Source organism: Erinaceus europaeus, chromosome 6 (assembly GCF_950295315.1).
Source record: "Erinaceus europaeus chromosome 6, mEriEur2.1, whole genome shotgun sequence".
Classification (NCBI taxonomy): domain Eukaryota; kingdom Metazoa; phylum Chordata; class Mammalia; order Eulipotyphla; family Erinaceidae; genus Erinaceus; species Erinaceus europaeus.
Window position 1 is genome coordinate 22559190 of NC_080167.1, and position 20688 is coordinate 22579877.

The 20688-nt window shown below is 42.6% G+C and overlaps 1 protein-coding gene and 2 gene segments (V, D, J or C); all 3 read left to right on the forward strand.

The window, feature by feature from the left end:
• Nucleotides 1–20688, forward strand: part of LOC103118610 (immunoglobulin lambda variable 8-61-like) — a 583882-nt gene that overhangs the window by 264408 nt on the left and 298786 nt on the right.
• Nucleotides 1–20688, forward strand: part of LOC103118591 (immunoglobulin lambda-1 light chain-like) — a 397547-nt gene that overhangs the window by 72974 nt on the left and 303885 nt on the right.
• LOC103118563 (immunoglobulin lambda-1 light chain-like) overlaps nt 1–20688 on the forward strand; it is a 350334-nt gene that overhangs the window by 15490 nt on the left and 314156 nt on the right. The window contains exons 1-2 of one of the 3 annotated variants that reach the window (XM_060193314.1): nt 3093–3165; nt 3318–3611. The exons of the other annotated variants lie outside the window; for them this stretch is intronic. Coding sequence (XP_060049297.1) covers nt 3120–3165; nt 3318–3611 — 340 coding nt within the window. The 5' untranslated portion in view covers nt 3093–3119. Of the gene's footprint in view, nt 1–3092; nt 3166–3317; nt 3612–20688 lie in introns of those variants that run through there. 3 annotated transcript variants of the gene reach the window in all.

Consider the following 20688-nt stretch of genomic DNA (forward strand, 5'->3'; position numbering starts at 1 on the left):
ACTATCACTATTGTTGTGATTCAAGAGCACATTGAGATTCTTCCCAGAACCATGGGTCCCAGTTGTCCTAACTGGGGTAAAAATGGCATCAGATTTGGCTCTTGCATACACGGGAAAGCCCAGGTCCCTGTAGTGTATCACAAGGTTTCTAGGAACCCCAAACATTTGCCAAAGGGCAGTTTCTTTCTTTCTTTCTTTCTTTCTTTCTTTCTTTCTTTCTTTCTTTCTTGCTTTTTTTTTTTTTTTTTTTTTTTGTTTTCCTGTGTTCCTCTGACAACACTAACACCACAGTGTGGCATTTCAGTCAAAGGTCATGGTTCTCACACCAGTACCCCCTGAGCACTACACAACACATGTGACCTTTCTCTGCAAATCTGGGAAGAACATAAAGACAGAGCTGGCACAGAGTTAGGTTCTCAGGGGATAGGAGCCCTAGAATGACTTTTTTTCTTTTTTTGTTTGCTCCTCCCCCTTTTTTAATTTATAAAATGGAAGTATTGACAAGACCATATGATAAGAGAGGTGGAATTCCACACCATTCCCACCACCAGAACTCCATATCCAAGTCCCCTCCCTTTTCCGAATCTGAGTTCTCCTCTGCCTTCAGGGGGCAGCAGAGTTGCACCATCAGCACTCAGGATTGAGGCTGGGGCTGCCAGGTGAGACTTAGAGGGACAGGCTCAGGGTCATCAGATGTTTAATGGTCAGCCCATTCATTCCTAGTGGCTTCAGAAAATTTTCTGAGATCAGACTCGTCACAGTGTCTGCCCCATGGAGTGCTCAACTTGTCAGTGAAGAACCCTTCACTGTCATTGCTCAAGGTGCTGACTCCCCTGACTCAGCAAACCCATATACCCTGATCAATTGCTTCTGACTTTGCTTCCCATCCTTTGGCAAACTCTGGTCTTCGACTGCAGATCTTATGCTCAGGTTACTCACAGGAGCAGCAGCAGGGCAGCTGACCAGCTTCTTGTCACCTAGATTTAGAATCTATGGCTCCTAAAGAGGCTCTTCTCTTGAGTGGGGTGGACTCTTACTCTTCAGGTCACAGCTCTGCCCTTGGCTGTCCTTGCATCAATGATGGGGTGTTTTAGGAGGACTCACAACCTGTATAAGCTATGGCTGTGGCACTTGTAGGCACCATGGAACCTACACAGTCAGAGTTGACTTCTGGTGCTTTTCACATTTCTACTTAATATCAATGGGAAAAATTATGAATGAAGTCTTTCACAATATCAGATTGCTGATCTACTGTGAGACGGATGATGTTATATCACCCCCTGATGAAATTAGTACATGTATAGTCAGTCAGAATTAGAGCTGCATCTCCACTATCAGGCTGCTATTTAGTAAGCATAAAATACAAGATCATGACAAACACCCTCATAAGACAGATCTGAGTTCTTGGAATATCACACATTGGAAATCATAAGAGCAGACGAGAGCAGACTTTGGAAGGATGAATCCACATGACCAGTTTTTTAAAAAGATTTATTTATTTATTTATTTATATTAGTGATTTAACATTGATTTACAAAATTACATGATAACAGGGGTACCACCACCAGAGTTCTGTGTCTCCCTTTCCTCCAATGGAAACTGCAGTGGTTCTCCCAAAGTCACAGATAAAGGTTGACTGTTATTTCTCTGTCTGTCTTGTCTGTCTGTCTGTCTGTCTATCTATCTGTTTATCGATCTACCTATTCCCCATTTTTTCCTATGGTCCTACCTTCTCTTCCTTTCTAAGTCATACCGTAACCACCTATCATTACTTCTGAATGTTTTTACTTTTCCCCCCTCTTCTCTTTGGGTTCTAATGAAATTTGTTTTTAAAGCCTCATAGTCATCTTCCCCTAACATTTCTCCCTCCCTGGAAGTCTGGACTAAAATTCTTTTTAGAGTGCAGAATATGGAAATTCTGGATTCTGTAATAGTTTCTCCACTGGACATGGGCATTGACAGGATAAGATCAATTTTACTGCACCAGACGGACTATTATCACTCAGACATCCAGTTCAACTCCATGCCAAACTCCTGGAGGGGTTGAGGGTGGGAAGGATGAGCATTACAGTTTCACTGAACCAACCCAGTCAGACACAGGCAAGAGACTTGGGGGCAGTGGTAATGTGATGAAACCCTAGAAGGTATCTGTCACCATTGTCCTTAGAGTTCAGTCTATAGTTCTTTGCTTCCTTTTCTTTTTCTTTTCTTTTCTTTCTTTCTTTCTTTCTTTTTTTTTTTTTTGCCTCCAGGGTTATTGAGCCTGCACTGTGAATCCACTCCTCCTGGAGACCATCTTATTTTTCTTTTTTTTAAAAAATATTTTATTTTATTTATTTATTCCCTTTTGTTGCCCTTGTCGTTTTATTGTTGTAGTTATTGTTGTTGTTGGATAGGACAGAGAGAAATGGAGAGAGGAGGGGAAGACAGAGAGGAGGAGAGAAAGATAGACATCTGCAGACCTGCTTCACCGCCTGTGAAGCGACTCCTCTGTAGGTGGGGAGCTGGGGTTTGAACCGGGATCCTTATGTAGGTCCTTGTGCTTTGCGCCACCTGCGCTTAACCCGCTGCGCTACAGCCCGACTCCCGACCATCTTATTTTTCATTGTTGTTGTTGTTGTTGGATAGGACAGAAGGAAACTGAGATAGGAGGCAATAAATAAATAAATAAATAAATAAAAAGAAATTGAGACAGAAGAAGATGGGAGGAGGAGAGCAAAAGATAGACACCTGCAGACCTGGTTCACCACTTGTGAAGAGACCCCTACTTGTGGGGACCCAGGGGCTGGAAGTGAGATCATTGTGCCAGTCCTTGTGCATTGCACTATGTATGGTGTGCTAACGACAGTTCCCCTTCCCCCCCCCCCCCGTCTACATCTTTTAGTTGACAATCAGGTGGAGAATCTATGATCCCTACTCTTTCTCCATTTGATAGTCTTCAACACAGCTGGTATGAATAACCTGCATCTGAAGGAGGAGTCCAAAAGAGGTTAAATTTGCATAAACTCCAAATTTAAATCAAATTTGAATCAAAGACCCCAGAAGGGTATAAGAGAGGCTTGGGAAAGTCCAGCAGAACTGTGAGGTCTCAGGAAGCAGAGCTCTCAGACATCTCCACCATGGCCTGGACCCCTCTCCTGCTCCCTCTCCTCACAATCTGCATAGGTGATGTATCCCAACTGAAGAACTCAGCTTCAAAGAAACCTGGGAGGAGGCTGAATACGACCTTCTACTCAGCACAGGGAGTGCTGCAGGGATGTTCCCTATGGGAAAGAGAAACTCATCCTCACATTCACCTCTGCTCTTCTGTCCTGCAGGTTCTATGGTCTCGTCTAACCTGATTCAGCCACCTGCTATGTCTGTGGCCTTGGGACAGACAGCCCAGATCACATGCCAGGGAGTGAAATATTATGGTCATTGGTACCAGCAGAGGTCAGGCCAGGCCCCAGTGATGATCATCTATGCTAATGAAGATAGGCCCTCAGGGATCCCTGATCGCTTCTCTGGTTCCAAATCAGGAAGCACAGCCACTCTGACCATCACCAGGGCACAGGCCGAGGATGAGGCTGACTATTACTGTCAACAGTGGGACAGTAGTACTCAAGCTCACAGTAAGACAGGCAGATGGGGAAGTGAGACATAAACCTTCTCTGTATTTGTGTCACATGCTCTTGCAACCCTAGGAAGACTGTAAACACAGCAGTTAGCAGGCCTGGTCTAGGTTCCAGGTCTGAGAGGCCAGGTGTAAATATACTTGGAATAGTTAGCACCAAAGTAAATACACTTAGAAGAGCTCCCCTTCCAAGAGCTTGGACAGGATATTAAAAAGAAGGTATAAGCATGTACAAACTATTGTATTTACTGTTGAATGTAAAACATTAATTCCCCAATAAAGAAATAAATTATTAAAAAAAAAAGAAGGTATAAAAACAAAGGGGGGGTAGGGCAGTGGTGCAGTGGATTAGGCGCATGTGGCACAAAGCACAGGGACTGGCATAAGGATTCCTAGTTCGAGCCCCGGCTCCCCACTTGCAGGGGAGTCGCTTCACAGGTGGTGAAGCCCGTCTGCAGGTGTCTATCTTTCTCTCCCCCTCTCTGTCTTCCCCTCCTCTCTCTATTTCTCCCTGTCCTATCCAACAACTAACAACATCAACAATGGCAATAATAATAACCACAACGAGGCTACAAAAACAAGGGCAACAAAAGGGGGAAAAATGGCCTCCAGGAGTGGTGGATTCACGGTGCAGGCACCGAGCCCAGCAATAACCCTGGAGGAAAAAAAAAAAAAGGGAGGGACTTAGGTGGTGATAACAGGAAAGTAAGTGGTTGTCTCAGTTACAAATACATAGTTGACGAGGATTGGTTTTCCTCAGAATTAAATTCTTAAACTTTGATCTACAGAATTAAGTTTTGATTTTCTGACTTGAGCCATCAAGACATTAAAATGTGTGGAACTATTTTTTTTTTAATTCCCTGTGGTTATGGTCCTGAGTTTCCATACAGTAGTGAGTGTGCCCTCTTTTTCCAGTTGTACTACATTCATTCCCAACAATCGTCCAGCTCAGCTGTTTTCTTGATGCCCCCCTGTTCCCATGGAAGCCTGGGGTTCTGACTGGATTCAAAACTGCAGCAGATTTCTGAGGCTTGTGAAAAAGTAGGGTCATTATCTTAGGGAGGTGAGAGGGTGGGAACACAGACTTTACTGGGGAATGTGTTGTAGGACTATACCCTGTAACCCTACAATCTTGTAACCCACATTACCCACAAATACAAATAAGTAAAAGTATATCTCATAAGGTTAAAAAAAATGGCAGCAGAGATGACATCCAGCACCCTTTCAGGTGTGACATGCCCCAAACCCACCCACATATGTGGGAACCATTGTGCCCTCACTGGGAAGAACATTATCTGAGAATTTCCTCTCCATTCTCGTGTCTAGTCTCTGAGTGATTCAAGTACAAAAGTCAATGATTTAGAGACCACTTTTTCTTTTGCTACTCAGTGTTAATGGCAGTCAGATAGAAATGTTGTCAATGGTCAGATAGTGACAGGGAAATTCATGCTTAAAGGTTGTTTCTCCTCAAGCAGGGATCTTACAAAGATTCCTGTGAGAATTATAGACAGACTGGATGAGAGGCTGGGATTGAGTTTACTTCACTTCTATATAATTTTTAAAATATTTTCTTTATCTATTGGCTAGAGACAGAGAGAAGTCAGGAGGGAAAGGAAAGATCGAGAGGGAGAGACACCTGCAACACTGCTTTACCTCTCGTGAAACTTTCCCAGGTACTTGTGTTCTCTACTGGGTGTGCCACCAACCAGCCCCTAAAACCTTTATTTTTCATATTTTTTAAAATTTTAGTGAAATAGACACATAGAGAAAATTAATAATAGATGATAGATAGACAAGTGAGAGAGAGGAAGAGAGAGAGAGAGAGAGAGAGAGAGAAAGGGTCTAGAAATTTGAGGAATTGAGTCTGCACCCATTTTATTTTGTCCTTTTAGAGTTATGATTATCCATTGATGGAGCTACAAGGGTAAAAATATTCATATGGAAGTGAGGGACAGGTATCCCTAGGGTGGATTTTCAAGATTTTGTCTAAGGATATAGGTGTAAGGAGGCTGTCCAGTGTGCTAAATAGTTCCTAGTGATATGGGTGAAGGACTCTTGTTGAATCTTCTGGCACTATTTACTTAATTTATAAATACAGATAACTTTTCTGAATGTAACCCCCCCCCAAGTTACTACTAACATATAACCTTCAATATAGTGAGATCCAGAAGTAAAAGTGTCCATGATCTGACCTTCAGGAATGATCAACAGGGTTACTTTGGGAGGAAGGTTCTAGAAGTAGGAAGAGGGGAGATATTAGTGTGAGAATGATGGAGAATGATGCATGTGAAATGCCCAACTGGGAAGAGCAGAGGATGTGTCTGAGACATGGGATACTTCTCTTCAATTATCTCTTTAGTTCCAACTCTGAGGAATGAGCTCATGGAGTCTGTGTATCTATATAAATATCTGACCGCAGAGCTTCACTCAGTTTTGTGTCAGTACTTTGTCAGTGAATTGTGTCATCTAATTTCAGAAACCATTGGTTTGAAGATGAATTTGTTGGGGATACTAGGTATGAAGTTCATCACCTCAGTCAAGTTTATTCAAATTAAAAGGTTTCTTCCTTGGTGGCAGCTGTTTATACTCTGTAACCTTGACCAAATTAAGGAAAGTTACTTGATCTAAAGTTACAGGGAAAGGAGTCAGACACAAGGAGCCCAAGTGGTTATCTAAATACTTCAAAGTCACCTTCCATCAGATATGTTTGGTGATATAATTTCTCCACACCTCTGCCAGTGTTAGATTTTGCATTATTTTTTAGGCATCTAATAGGTATATAGTAAAATCTCATTGTGGTTTTAGTTTAAATGATGAATTTTTAAGAAAAATTATTAGTGATTTAATAATAATTAAGAAGGTAACAGGAATATAATTCCAAACAGTTCCCACCACCAGAGTTACATGTCCCATCCCTTCCACTAGAAGTTTCCCTATTCTTTACCCATCTTGGAATATGGACCAAAATTCTTTATGGGGTGTAGAAGGTGGAAGGTCTGGCTTCTGTAATTGCTTCTCTGCTGGACATGAGTGTTGACAAGTTGACCCAGACCCCTAGCCTGTTTCTATCTCTCACCAATGGGGCAAGGCTCTTGGGGAGATGGGGTTCCAGGAAATATTGGTGAGGTTGTCTGCTCAGGGAAGTCAGGCTGGCGTCATGGTGACACCTGCAACTTGGTGACTAAAAGGTAGTAAGATATAAAGCAGGACAAATTGTTAACAAACAGAAACTCAAAGGTAAGAGTAGAGCAGATGAAAGTAGGGGTCTTCAGGCTGGAAAAAGCTAGGAAGTCTATTTCAGGTATGTTCCAAGGGGCCCATGACTTTAGTAATTGTTGCCTGAGCTTGATAATTAGCATATAGGTGGACTAAAAGTATTGTCTGGGAAGATAATATGAGAGTTTAGAACAGGGCTAGAAAGACGGATTATGGTTGAGAGTAGCACCCAAATATGAGGGAAGTATATAAATAGCATTAACTCTTTACCTTATCAATCTGACCTAGGGTCCATACATATGCATAGTTAGCACAGGAGCCTGTATAACTTCTGAGTCCCTGTCAGACTGAGCTCACAGTAATGGTCACAGCTAGGAACATTCTAGGCTGCACTCATTTCAGGACTACTGATGAAATTTTGTTGGCATATTGTCTTCTGAGTTCATTGCATAATATTTACACTAGTTATTGAGTACATGTTTTTTAACTTTTTTTTCCAACTGGGTTATTGCTGGGGCTCAGTGCCTGCACTATGAATCCACCGCTCCTGGAGGCTATTTTTCTCCTTTGTTGTCCTTGTTGTTTATCATTGTTGTTATCATTGTTATTGCTGTCATTGTTGTTGGATAGGACAGAGAGAAATCTGGAGAGGTGGGGAAGACAGAGGGGGGAGAGAAAGATAGACACCTGCAAACCTGCTTCACTGCTTGTGAAGCGGCCCCCCTGCAAGGTGAGGAACTTGCTGCTCGAACCGGGATCCTTGTGCTGGTCCTTGCGCTTTGCGCCATGTGGCTTAACCTGCTGCGCTACCGCCCAGCCCCCTTAACTTAAAAATTTTTTTTATTAATATTTATTTATTCACTTTTGTTGCCCTTGTTGTTTTATTGTTATAGTTATTATTGTGGTTGTTACTGATGTAGTCGTTGTTGGACAAAATGGAGAGAAATGGAGAGAAGAGAGGAAGACAGAGAGGGGGAGAGAAAGATAGACACCTGTGGACCTGCTTCACAGCCTGTGAAGCGACTCCCCTGCAGGTAGGGAGCTGGGGGCTCGAACCGGGATCCTTATACCCCCTTAACTTTTTAAAGCAATATTTTAATTTAATTTTTAAATTATTCTTATTTATTGGATAGGGACATCCAGAAATCATGAGGATAGGGGAAGATGGATAGGAAGAAAGAGAGACACCTACAGCAGTTTTTCACCACTTGCAAAATTTCCCTCTGCAGGTGGAGATATGGGGATTTGAACCTAAGTCCTTGAGTATTGTAGTGTGTGTTCAACTAGGTACATCACCAGCCAACCCTGAGTAGGTGGTTTTCAAATATTTTTATATATTGCCCTTTCCTATTAACAGTAAAGATTTTCAATGCAAATTTATTATTTTGATTAGGTTCAATTATTCATTTCTCCCTTAATTTTTTTTAATTTATAAAATGGAAATATTGACAAGACAATAGGATAAGAGGGGTATAATTCCACACAATTCCCACCACAAAAACTCCCTATCCCATTCCCTCCCTTGAAAGCCTTCCTATTCTCTATCCCTCTGGGAGTATGGACCCAGGATCTTTATATGGTGCAGAAGGTGGAAGGTCTGGCTTCTGTAATTGCTTCCCCACTGAACATGGGCATTGGCAAGTCAATTCATATTCTTAGCCTGTCTCTCTTTTCCTAGTGGGGCAGGGGTCTGGTGAGGTGGGGCTCCAGGACACATTGATGGGGTCGTCTGCCCAAGGAAGTCCAGTTGGCATCATGGTAGCATCTGGAACCTGGCTGAAAAAGAGTTAATATATAAAGCAGAACAAATTGTTGACTAATCATGAACCTAAAGGAAATAATATTGCAGATGAAGATTTGGGGGTCTCCATTTTGGAAAAAGCTAGTATATTATTTTAGGTATTTTCTAAGGGGCCCATACCTTTACTAGTTTTTGCCTGAGTCTGACAGCTAAAATGCCAGTGGACCTTTTTTTTTTTTAATTAGTTTTATTGAGGGGGTTAGTGGTTTACAGTATAGTCTTTGACACATACACACAACCTCTAATCTCTCCTTGACTGGTGTCTAAGAGACGTAACAGGACTCCAATGTCCTTTCATCCTGTCACTTTGCCTCCTTTCCCAGAATCCTTTCCTTTGGTGCAATACACCACACTCAATCCAAGTTTTATCTTATATTTTCCGTTATTTCTTTTTATTCTTAATTTCCACCTGTAAGTGAGATAAATTGTTATTGGTATTTTGTATTTCTGGCTTGTCTCTTTCAACATGATGTCTTCAAGTTCTGACATGTTTCTTGTGTAAGAGTTGTGTTGACTTAGATTCCCAAGACATTTGCTATTTTCAGATACACACACACACTTCACATAAATATATGTATATGTGTATACATATATGTTGCACAACATGACTGCTTACCCTAACATTGCTATACAAACACTATCCCCATGTATATTTCTACCACTAGAGCAGATAATTAGTGTCTCCTTAAATCTAGAAAGGAAACTCAGGGAATTGAAAGATTTGTGTGTGTGCTCTGGAAGCAGATTTAAAAAAATAATAATAATACATTTTCCAGAGTCCTGTCCCACCAGGGAAAGATAGAAACAGGCTCAGAGTATGGATCAATCTGCCAACACCCATGTCCAGTGGTGAAGCAATTACAGCAGCCAGACCTTTCACCTTCTGTACCCCATAATGACCTTGAATCCATACTCCCAGAGGGATAGAGAAAAGGGAAACTTCTAATGGAGGGGAGAGGACATGGAACTCTGGTGGTAGAAATTATATGGAATTGTACTCCTTTTATACCAGAATTTTGTCAATAATTATTTAATCAATAATAAAAATTTTAAAATGTTGTATTTATTTATTTGGGAGATAGGAGGAGAGAGAGAAAGAGATTCAAAATATCATCCTGGCACATGCACTGCCAGGTAATGAACTCTGAACCTCATGCTTGAGAAGCCAGTGCTTTTCACTGGAGCACTGTCTGTGTCACTGGAGCAGGTCTTCATTGTCTCACAACCAGAGAGGTCTCTAGGGAGCCTGTGCATAGACTTGGAATAAAAACCTATTTAATCTCAGCTGTTCTCTGCTCTAAGAAGCAAGGAAATAAATTTGCATTTCACAGAGAATAAGAAAGGCCCTGAACTCACTTCCCTAACTGTCAACTCAGAGGCTTATCCTGCGTTGTCTCCATCATGGCCTGGACTACTTTTCTGCTCCCTGTCCTCAGTTTATGCTCAGGTGCTGTCCCCATACTCTGGGTTTCAGACCCCTTAGCAGCCAGACCATGATCTTCAGCACAGCACAGCACAGCACAGCACAGCACAGCACAGCACAGCACAGCACAGCACAGCACAGCACAGCACAGCACAGCACAGGGATGATACTGATGGCAGTGTCTTCTTGAAATGAAACCCTCATCTTCATACTTAACTCTCTTCTTGTCTCTTGCAGGGTTTGTGGCCTCTTTTCAGCTGACTCAGCCATCTTCATCGTCTCTGTGCTTGGGGCAGACAGCCAGAATCACCTGTCAAGGAATAATAAACTACCATGCTAACTGGTACCAGCAGAAGTCAGGCCAGGTCCCTGTGAATATCATCTATGATATTAGCAAAAGACCCTCAGGGGTCCCTGACAGGTTCTCTGGCTCCTTATCAGGGAGCACAGCTACACTGACCATCAGTGGAGCCCAGGCTGAGGATGAGGCTGACTACTACTGTCAATCATTCGATAGCAGTGGTAATCTTGCCACAGTGACACAGGCAGATGGAGAACTGAGACAGAAAGCCAGCATTTATCTGTATTTGGCATGCACAACTATGTGCAGATACTTAACTATTCTTCTCCATTGTTAGTATTCATAAACAAGGCCCATACAACTGATACATAGTTCAGAGACTTAAGTACTCACCCTAAGACTGAACGTAGAGTGTACCTTTTTCTCTTATCTCTAAATTAATTCCTAGTCCTTTCCTGTATCATCTTGTAAAATATATAGATCCTGGGTTCATTCCTTCAACCCCACATAAAAATCATAACAAAAAAAATACAACTACATTACTAATCACATTCAGTAAATGGTCTCAACGTCACATTTAAAAGATAGAATGAAAGGCTGAATTTAAGAGCAAAACAAAACTAGAACTTGCACCTAAAAAAAACTATAAGGTCAGCAAAACAGCTCACTTGAATAGTGTCTAACCCAGGATTGAAAATTATGCCCACCTCACTGAAGGAAGCTCCATTATTGTGGTTTCTTTCCCACTCTTGATTCTCTGTCTCTACCTGTAAGAGAGAGAGAGACAGAGACAGAGAAAGGACCAAAGGAAGGAGAGAGTACATCTAGAAGGTAACTCAGCGTTGGACATATGTACATGATGCCCCACATTCAATGTCCAGTAACACAAATGTTAAGATTGAGCAGTGTTCTGTTCCCTCTCATTCTCTCGCACACAAAAAATATGTAAATAGTTTTTAAACTTTATTTATTGGATAGAGACAGCCAGAAATCAAGAGGGAAGGGGGAGATAAAGAGGGAGAGAGACAGAGAGACACCTGCAGCACTGCTTCACCACTCACAAAGCTTTCCCGCTACAGGTGGGGACCAAGGTCTCGAACCCAGCTCCTCACACATCGAAACATGTGCGCTCAATCAATCTACAGTAAACACAGGCATCAAAACAGAAGCAAAACTTTGGAGTACCCACAACCCCAGTCTACAAATGCTGAACAGGAAAAAATACAATGGGGGCTGAGGCATTAGCATAATTATTATTGAAAAAGACCTTTATGCCTAAGGCTCTAAGGTACCAGGTTTAATCCCCAATCCCACCACAAGCCAGAGCTTTGGTCAGTCTGTCTGCCTGCCTGTCTGCCTATCCTCTATCTATCTATCTATCTATCTATCTATCTATCTATCTATCTATCTATCTATCATCTATCTATCTATCTATCTTTATCTCATTAAAATAAAATATTTTAAAATCTAATCTGTTGGTGGGGAAGATAGCATAATGGTTTTGTAGAGACTCTCATGTTTGAGGCTTCAAAGCACAGGTTCAGTCCCTAGTACCACGATAAGCCAGTGCTGAGTAGTACACTGGTAAAAAAAAAAAAAAATTATGGGGGCTGGGCGGTAGTACAGCAGGTTAAGTGCACGTGGCGCAAAGTGCAAGGACCAGCATAAGGATCCCAACTCAAGCCTTCCTGGCTCCTCACCTGCAGAGGGGTCGCTTCACAAGCAGTGAAGCAGGTCTGCAGGTGTCTATCTTTCTCTCTCCTTTTCTGTCTTCCCTCTTCTCTCAATTTCTCTCAAACAACAACAACAGCTATAACAAGAACAACTATAACAAGGGCTATCACAAGGGCAACAAAATGGGAAACATAGCCTCCAGGAGCAGTGGGTTCCTAGTGCAGGCACCGAGCCCCAGCAATAACCCTGGAGGCAAAAAATTATATATATATATATATATATATATATATAATATATATTATATACTTGATATATATCAAAGTAATATACTATGGAAAATATATTAGACATTCACAAATACTTATGATGGGTGGGCAAATTCTGCATATTTTTCATTAAAATTAAGGAATACTCTCAGTGGTTCTTTTTTAAAATTTATTTATTATTGGATAGAGACAGAGAGAAATTGAGAGGGGTGATAGAGAGGGAGAAAGACACCTGAAGCTCTATTTTACCACTCTTGAAGTTTGCCCCTGCAGGTGGGGACCTGGGGATTGAACCGGGTCCTTGCACATTATAGTGTGTTAACCAGGTGTACCACCGCCTGGCCCCCCTTTCACAGTGATTCTTTCTCTCTTTCGTCCATTCTCTCTCTGTCTCTTTCTTTTTTCTTTCCTTTCTTCTTGTCACTAGGGTTATGGTTGGGTCTCCATGTTGGCACTATGAATCTACCACACCAGGTAACTATTTTATTTTTCTTTCTATTTTTTCTATTTTATTTGATAGGGCAGAGAGAAATTAAAAGGGGAGGAGGGGACAAAGCAAGTGAAAGAAAGACACCTGCTTTAGTGCTCATGCAGCTTTCCCCTGCAGGTAGGGAACAGAGGTCTCAGCCCAGGTCCTTGTGCATGGTAACATGTGCACTCAACCAGGTATATCAGTGCCTGGCCCCCCACAGCGGACATTTCAGGAGAAAATAGCCTTCCTTCCTTCTTTATCCTAAGATTTAAGATTTTCCAAATAGAACGAAATGACTCCCCTGTGTAGTGTGACAGGCTAACACTATCTTATATACTACAGATCCATAAATACCCAGAGCACAGAGTTCCCTCCACCACCTGAGAAAGAGCACCTTCATGGAGTCGTATGAGTGTGAAAGACTGTGGGGAGGCTGTGATACAGCCTGCGAGAGACACAGCTCTGATGCAGGAGACAGGGTACCGAGGGTTCCTGATTTGTTATTGCTCCCCTTCACTCTGCTCAGTTTTTTGCCCCAGCCCCACAGGTTCAGCCATACTGGACCTAGACCAAGGGCCTACAGGCTCTCCTCATCCCATGCCTTCTCCAGCCCTCTGAAACATCACGTGAAAAAAGAGTAATGTCCTTATTATTCTTACAATGTACAGGGATAGCAGTGAGTCTAGCCATATGAGCCTGGATACCCACTCCAGCTTAGCCCTCACCCTCCCTTTTCTATCCTGATCAGTTCTGCCTTAAAGAACCTGTGATTTGGACCCCAGTTCAAGCCTCCACTCCCCACCTGCTGTGGAAACATTTCACTAGTGGCAAAGCAGTTTTGTAGGTGTCTTTCTCTCTTCCTCGCTATCCCCCCTCCCCTCTTAATTTCTGTCTTATTCAAAAAAATAGAAAAAAATAAATAAGAAGAACCTGTGCTCTGAGGAGCTGGGTAGTGGCCCACCCAGAATACTATAAGCATTACCATGCACAAGGCCTCAGCTTCACGCTCCCAGTACTCCACCAGCAGGGAAGAAACTTCATGAACAGTGAGATAGTACTGAAAGTGTCTCTCTTCAAAGTCTGAGATCTGGGAGCCAGGCAGTGGTGCACCTGGTTGAGTATGCACACATTACCATGAACAAAGGCCCAGGTTCAAACCGCAGGTCCCCACCTGCAGGGGGGAAAGCTTCATGAGTGATAAAGCAGTGCTGCAGGTGTCTCTCTTTCCCTCTCCATCTCTATCTCCTCCTTCCCTCTCAATTTCTCTTTGTCTCTATCCAAAATAAACAAATTAAAACTTTTGTTAAATAGTTAAAAATAAAATCTGGGATCTGAATCCAGGAAACCTGTGCTTCATACCTGTACTAGCCTACACTTCTCTTTTTTCCCAGGAACTTAGTTAGTCTCTCTGGTCCTTAACCAATGACAATGAGGCTAGTATAAAAATCACACAATGCTCTATTGTTATATGGAAAACTGGGAAATGGTATGCATGTACAAGCTATTGTATTTACTGTCAAATGTAAAACAATAATTCCCCAATAAAGAAATTTAAAAAATAAAATAAAATAAAAAGAAATCATACCATGCACACTGAAAGAGGTGAGATGAACTAATCAATTAACAATATAGGGTCCAGGTGGTGGCGGACCTGGTTGAGTGAACCTATTACAATGCACAAGGACCCGGGTTCAAGCCCCTGGTCCCCACCTGCATGGGGAAAGCTTTACAAATGGTGAAGCAGTTTTGCAAGTCTCTCTCTCTCTCTCTCTCTCCCCCCCTCTTTATCATCCCCTTCCCTCTCAATTTCTGGTTGTCTCTATCCTATAACTAAATAAGCACAATAAAAAAAATTTAAGTATTAAAACAAAACAGTATCTAGGAAAGTTCTGTGGTTTACCTGATTAAGTGTACATGTTACCATGTACAAGGGCCTGGGTTTGAGCCGCTGCTCCCCACCTGCAGTGGGGACACTTCATGAACAGTGAAGCAAGCACTTCAGGTATCTCTCTGTCTATCTCCTCCTCCTCTCTCAATTTCTCTCTGCCCCACAAAATAAAAAATAAAATAAAATAAAATAGAAATAACCACCAGGAGTGGTGGATTTGTAATCCTGGTACTGAGCCCCAGCAACAACACTTGTAGCAAAATAAATAGATAGATAACAGTTAATTACAAGTTCAATTTTTTTAAAAGATTTTATTTATTTATTCATGAGAAATGATGGGGGGGAGAGAGAAAGAACCAGACATCACTCCAGTACATGTGCTGCTGGGGACTGAACCCAGGACTTCATGCTTGAGAGTCCAAAGCCCCATCCACTGCTCCACCTCCTAGATCACACAAGTTCAGTTTTAATGCCAGAATCATCACTGGTCCTAGATGCTCTTAGTGAGGTAAAAGTGACACCAGTTATGATTCCTACATACACAGGCAGCCTGGGTATCCACAAGTTGTCACACAAAGTTCTAGGGCTTTTGACATGATACAGGAGAACAGAGTTTGTCCTGCACCCCACAAAAGAACATTTACTGTTGCAATCTGGTTCTCAAACTGCCCCTGCCCTGCCTCTCTGGATGGTATGACCTATTTGTGACGATCTGGGGCGGGAGGTGCTGACACAGAGTGAAGGCTTCTGGGACACTAGCTTTCAGCAGAGAGGTCCTTTGGGTTGACAGGAAGGGAAGCTCCTGGTCTGAGCTCTCCTTTACTTACAGGGGTCAGCAGTGCTATACCAGGAACACTCAGGAAAGAAGTTGGGGCTCCCAGGGGAGAACCAGAGGGGTCAGTCCTAGAAACACCCCTGGTGTCCAAGGCTCAATTTATCCAAAGTACTATGTCTGCAGAGATGACATTTTTAGGGTCAGACTCACACAGTATCACCCAGTGCACGGATGCTTCCCAGGCCACAGTGAGCACCTCATCGGAGAATGTATATCCCTTACTGTCATTGTCCCAAAATGCTGACCTATGTGTCCCACATGCATCCAGAGGGGCCCTGGTGCTCTCCTCTGCCTCCCCATCCTTCCTCAGGGCTGCAGTTCCTTTGCTCAGATTTATATCAGGAGTGAAGGTGGCATGCTTTGGGCTCCTGGACCCTTTAAAGAATCATTTCCTGAGTGAAGCTCATCTCACTTATCAAGTCACAGCTCTGCTCCATGAGCTGTCCTACTCTCAGTGACAGGATGTGCCTCCCTGAATCTATAACCTCACTGAGCATGCATTCTTCAGGACTCATCATTTGTGAGAAGACCATGACTCTGAGACATGGCTGCACCTCATGTCTCCATAACCTTGGTGAAAATTTCATTTTTTAAACCAGGGAATCGACAATGACAACTGCTAGTTAATTGTGGAACACCATAGCATAGATGGGATGAAAACATTATAAGAAAAAAGAAACAGACTGAACCAGTCCAGAACAGACATAGACATGAGTTTTGAGGACTGTGTTTCATGTAATCCCTGGATGTGACAGTGATCATGGGCCTGGATCCGGTAGAAAATCTGAGGCTCCCACTCTTCTTCCTCAGCTACCTGACCTTCAACACAGGTGGTCTGAGTGAGTGACTTTGATTTCAGTAAGGAGGCCAGAGAAGGTTGCATCTGCAACCTCATTCCACTCCCCCTGCCAAAGGGTCTGAGAAGGGAGTAAGCAATCTGGAAGAACCCAGAGGTACTGTGGATTCTCAGCTGGAGTCTCTACCATGGCCTGGATCCTTGTTCTGCTTCCCCTGTTTACTTTCTATACAGGTTCCGATCTCCTTTACTCCTCACCCCACCCCAAGGCCCATCACAGGCTCAGTCTCAGAGGATCTACAGCTTAGGGCTCAGGCCAAACACAAGCTTAACTCTGGGGATTCTGGGAATGAACTCAGTCACCTGGGACTAATCTCTCCTCCTATCACTTTTCAGGCTCTATGATGTCCTGTGAACTGACAAAGATGTCTTTGATGTCAATGTTCCTGGGACTGACTATCACAATTACCTGCTCTGGGGTTGCACTGAGGAGACATAATACTCACTGCTTCTGACAGAAGCCAGGTCAGGACCCTGTGAGGATCATTTACAAGTACAGTGAGCATCAATCCCTGACGGCTCCTTTGCTTTCACTTCCGGGAACAAAGGCAACTTTATCATCAGTGGGGCCCAGGCTGAGGACTGTTGGGATTCTTCATGTTGGTTTGCTCCCTCCAGGAGCAGTGGATTTGTGGTGCAGGCACCGAGCCCCAGCAATAACCCTGGAGGCAAAAAGAAAAAAAATAAATAAAATAAGGAAGAGTAGAAGGAAATTGCATATGCAAACCTGCAGGGCCATGTAAACCAAGTATCCCTGAGCCTCCAGCAAATGTTTCCTATCCCCTGTAACAGGGCTATGCTAATGTTGATAGCTGGAGAGCAGAAAGTCAAAGAAAATCAAACTGTTTCATGTACTATATAAATCCACAAGACACAGGAACTCAGAACACAGGAACACAGGTTCTGAGAAAGATGAATAGTTGTCTCAATAATCTGTATGCTTGCATTTTGTAAATATTTCCTGTAAGTTCATTATCTCTTTCATATTTTGTGACTGAATAAATGTATTCTGAGAGGTAAATTTCCACTTGCTGTAGTGGAAATTTAGATATAGCCATGGCTCTCTCATTGGGAAATACAGAGTCAGAGAATTATTTCCTCCCGAAGTTTATGTCCCTTCTCTGTGTGACTTGGATTCAGCTGGTTCTGATTTAGACAGTGGATAGTTTTTTGTTTCATGGTGTTAATCAAATCTAACCCAAGTAAAGATAGCAATTTTCTGCTAGCCAATTGAATCAAATATCACTGTTATAACTGAAGATCTGACCTCTCTAATCTCATCGGAAGAGGTTATCTTGCTGAAACAGAAAGAGTAAAACCCTTACCCATACAGAAATTTATTCCTACCTACATCAAACATCCTCAACTAGAATTAGAATATATGGACCTATCCAACTAGAATTGGGCCATAAAACATGGGATGATATCAACTTCCAGGGACCGCCAGGGACCTCTAGGCTGAAAGCAAACAAGTCCTGTACAATATAAAAATGTCCCCAGCCTATGCTGGGGTGGCTCTCCACTCTAAGCCCCCTAACGGGCCATGGAAAGTCTGCTACTCTTGGCTCTTCTTGTCTGATTAAAAAGCTTTTCTTTAATTGGTCTCCCATCTCTGCCTGACTTACTTATTTTTTTAAAATTCTTTTATTATGTATTTATTCCCTTTTGTTGCCCTCGTTGTTTTATTGTTGTAGTCCTTGGATAGGACAGAGAGAAATGGAGAGAGGAAAGGAAGATAGACACCTGAAGCCCTGCTTCACTGCCTGTGAAGCGACTCCGGATCCTTGCGCCCGTCCTTTCGCTTTGCGCCATGTGCGCTTAACCCGCTGTACTACCGTGTGACTCCCGCTTGACTTATTTTTTTCTTTTTTTTAAATATTTATTTTATTTCTTTATTCCCTTTTGTTGCCCTTGTTGTTTTATTGTTGTAGTTATTATTGTTGTTGTCGTTGTTGGATAGGACAGAGAGAAATGGAGAGAGGAAGGGAAGACAGAGAGGAGGAGAGAAAGATAGACACCTGCAGACCTGCTTCACTGCCTGTGAAGCGACTCCCCTGCAGGTGGGGAGCCGGGGTTCAAACCGGGATCCTTATGCCGGTCCTTGTGCTTTGCGCCACCTGCGCTTAACCCGCTGCGCTACAGCCCGACTCCCGACTTATTTTATGCTTCATAAATCTAACGCTTTACTACCACACAAATCTAATAATGATTATCAAAGAATTTGGATTTTGTTCATATATAGAAATGTAATTTCTATAAAAATGTTAACCCACCACCCCAAGGTACAAATCCATGACATGAGTACTTACTACCTCAGAGCATACATTTTTAAATTAATAGATCTACTTATTTATTTACTTATTATGAGAGAGGGAGAGGGGAGGAGAGGAGAGGGGAGGAGAGGAGAGGAAAGGAGAGGAGAGGAGGGGAGGGGAGGGGAGAGGAGAGGAGAGAGAACCAGAGCACCACGCTTGCACGTTGGATACTGGGGGAAATCCAATTCAGTATCTCATGTTTAAGATCCAACATTTTATTCACTGCACCACCTCTCAGATTTCATAAAGGTATCAGTTTTATTTTTATTGTATTTGTTTATTCCTACACATGCACTGCTAAGCTCTAGCGTTTGGTAGTGTGGAGGCTTGAACCTGGGACCTTGGAGTCTCAGGCATGAGACTTTTGCATCACCATTATGCTGTTTCCCTTACCCAAATATAGGTTTAAAAATTGAAGCAGCATTGCATTTTAGCAGTGTTTAAGTTTCAGGGGTTACCACTAAAAATTAATAAGTGTCTATAGTGCAATAAGTTTACCACTGCTATTTCAGCAACTCTTTGCTTTTTAAATTTTTTACTTATAAAAAGGAAACATTGGAGCCAGGTGGTGGCACATCTGGTTGAGTGTACATGTTACAGCGCACAAGGACCCAGGTTTGAGTCCCCAGTCCCCACCTGCAGAAGGAAAGCTTTGTGAGTGGTGAAGCAGGTCTACAGTTGTCTCTCTATCTCTCTCCCTCTCTATCTCCCCTCCTCTCAATTTCTGGCTGTCTCTATTCAATAAATAAATAAAGATAATAAAAATTAAAATAAATAAACATTTTTAAAAAAGGAAACATTGACAAAACCATAGGCTAAGAGGGGTACAACTCCACACAGGTCCCACCATCAGAACTCCATATTCCATCCCCTCCCCTGACAGCTTTCATATTCTTTAACCCTCTGGGAGTATGGACCCAAGGTTCTGGCTTCTGCAATTGCATCCTGCTGAACATGGGCATTGACAGATTGATCCATACCCCTATCTGTGTTAATAACATGTGCAGGAAGATGCACAGCCTGAAGACTCTAGGGGCACTGTGATTTCTAGTTTAAGGACCTTAATTAGTACAAGTCCCTCAAGACACTGTCAAATCACAGAGCATGACTGATGTTCCCTTTGAAGACACATCCACAGTTGAATAAACTCCCACCTTGAAACTCTTATTTGCCCTTTCTTCTGACCTCAGGAAATTAACAAAGTGAGGCCCTAAGGCTTAAGGTTGAGATAAAAGTTGAAGCACTCTAGATATTTTAGCATAGATTTGCATTCAATGGTCTGCCCTTCTTGAATTGGAGATGCCAATGCAACTGGTAGCCTTGGATTAAGGTTCTGGAAAAACCCTTCCACTCATTATTTATTGGAGTTGCTTATACCTCCAACTCATTGTCTCCATGGGGAGGGGGTCCTGGGTAGGGTTAGGGGAGGACTGCTGAAACAACTGTTCTTCTCTCCCCACACCTGCTTCCTCCATCTCACGCTCTCTTCAGACTGTGCTATCTATCCAGAATCCTGCATATTCACCTCTAACTTCACTTTTCAGTTTGCAAATGAAGATCTTCGCCTGCCATGTTTTACTTAAATATTTATTTTTTGGGAATCAAGTGGTAGTGCAGCGGGCTAAGCACACGTGGTGCAAAACGCAAGGACCAGCTTTAAGGATCCCAGTTCAATACCCTGGCTCCCCACATTCAGGCGAGTCACTTCACAAGCAGTGAAGCAGGTCTGCAAGTGTCTCTTTCTCTCTCCCTCTCTATCTTCCCCTCCTCTCTCCATTTCTCTCTGTCTTATGCAACAACGAGGACCATAATAATAACTACAAACAAAAGGCAACAAAAGGGAATAAATAAAAAAAAATTAAAAAAAATTTTTAGGGGGCCAGGTAGTAGTGCACCTGGTTGAGTGCAAGTTACAATGTGCAAAGACTGAGGTTCAAGCCCCTGGTCCCCACCAGCAGGGGGAAAGCTTTACAAGTGGTGAAGCAGAGCTGCAGGTATCTTCTTCTTTATCCCCACTCAATTTATGGC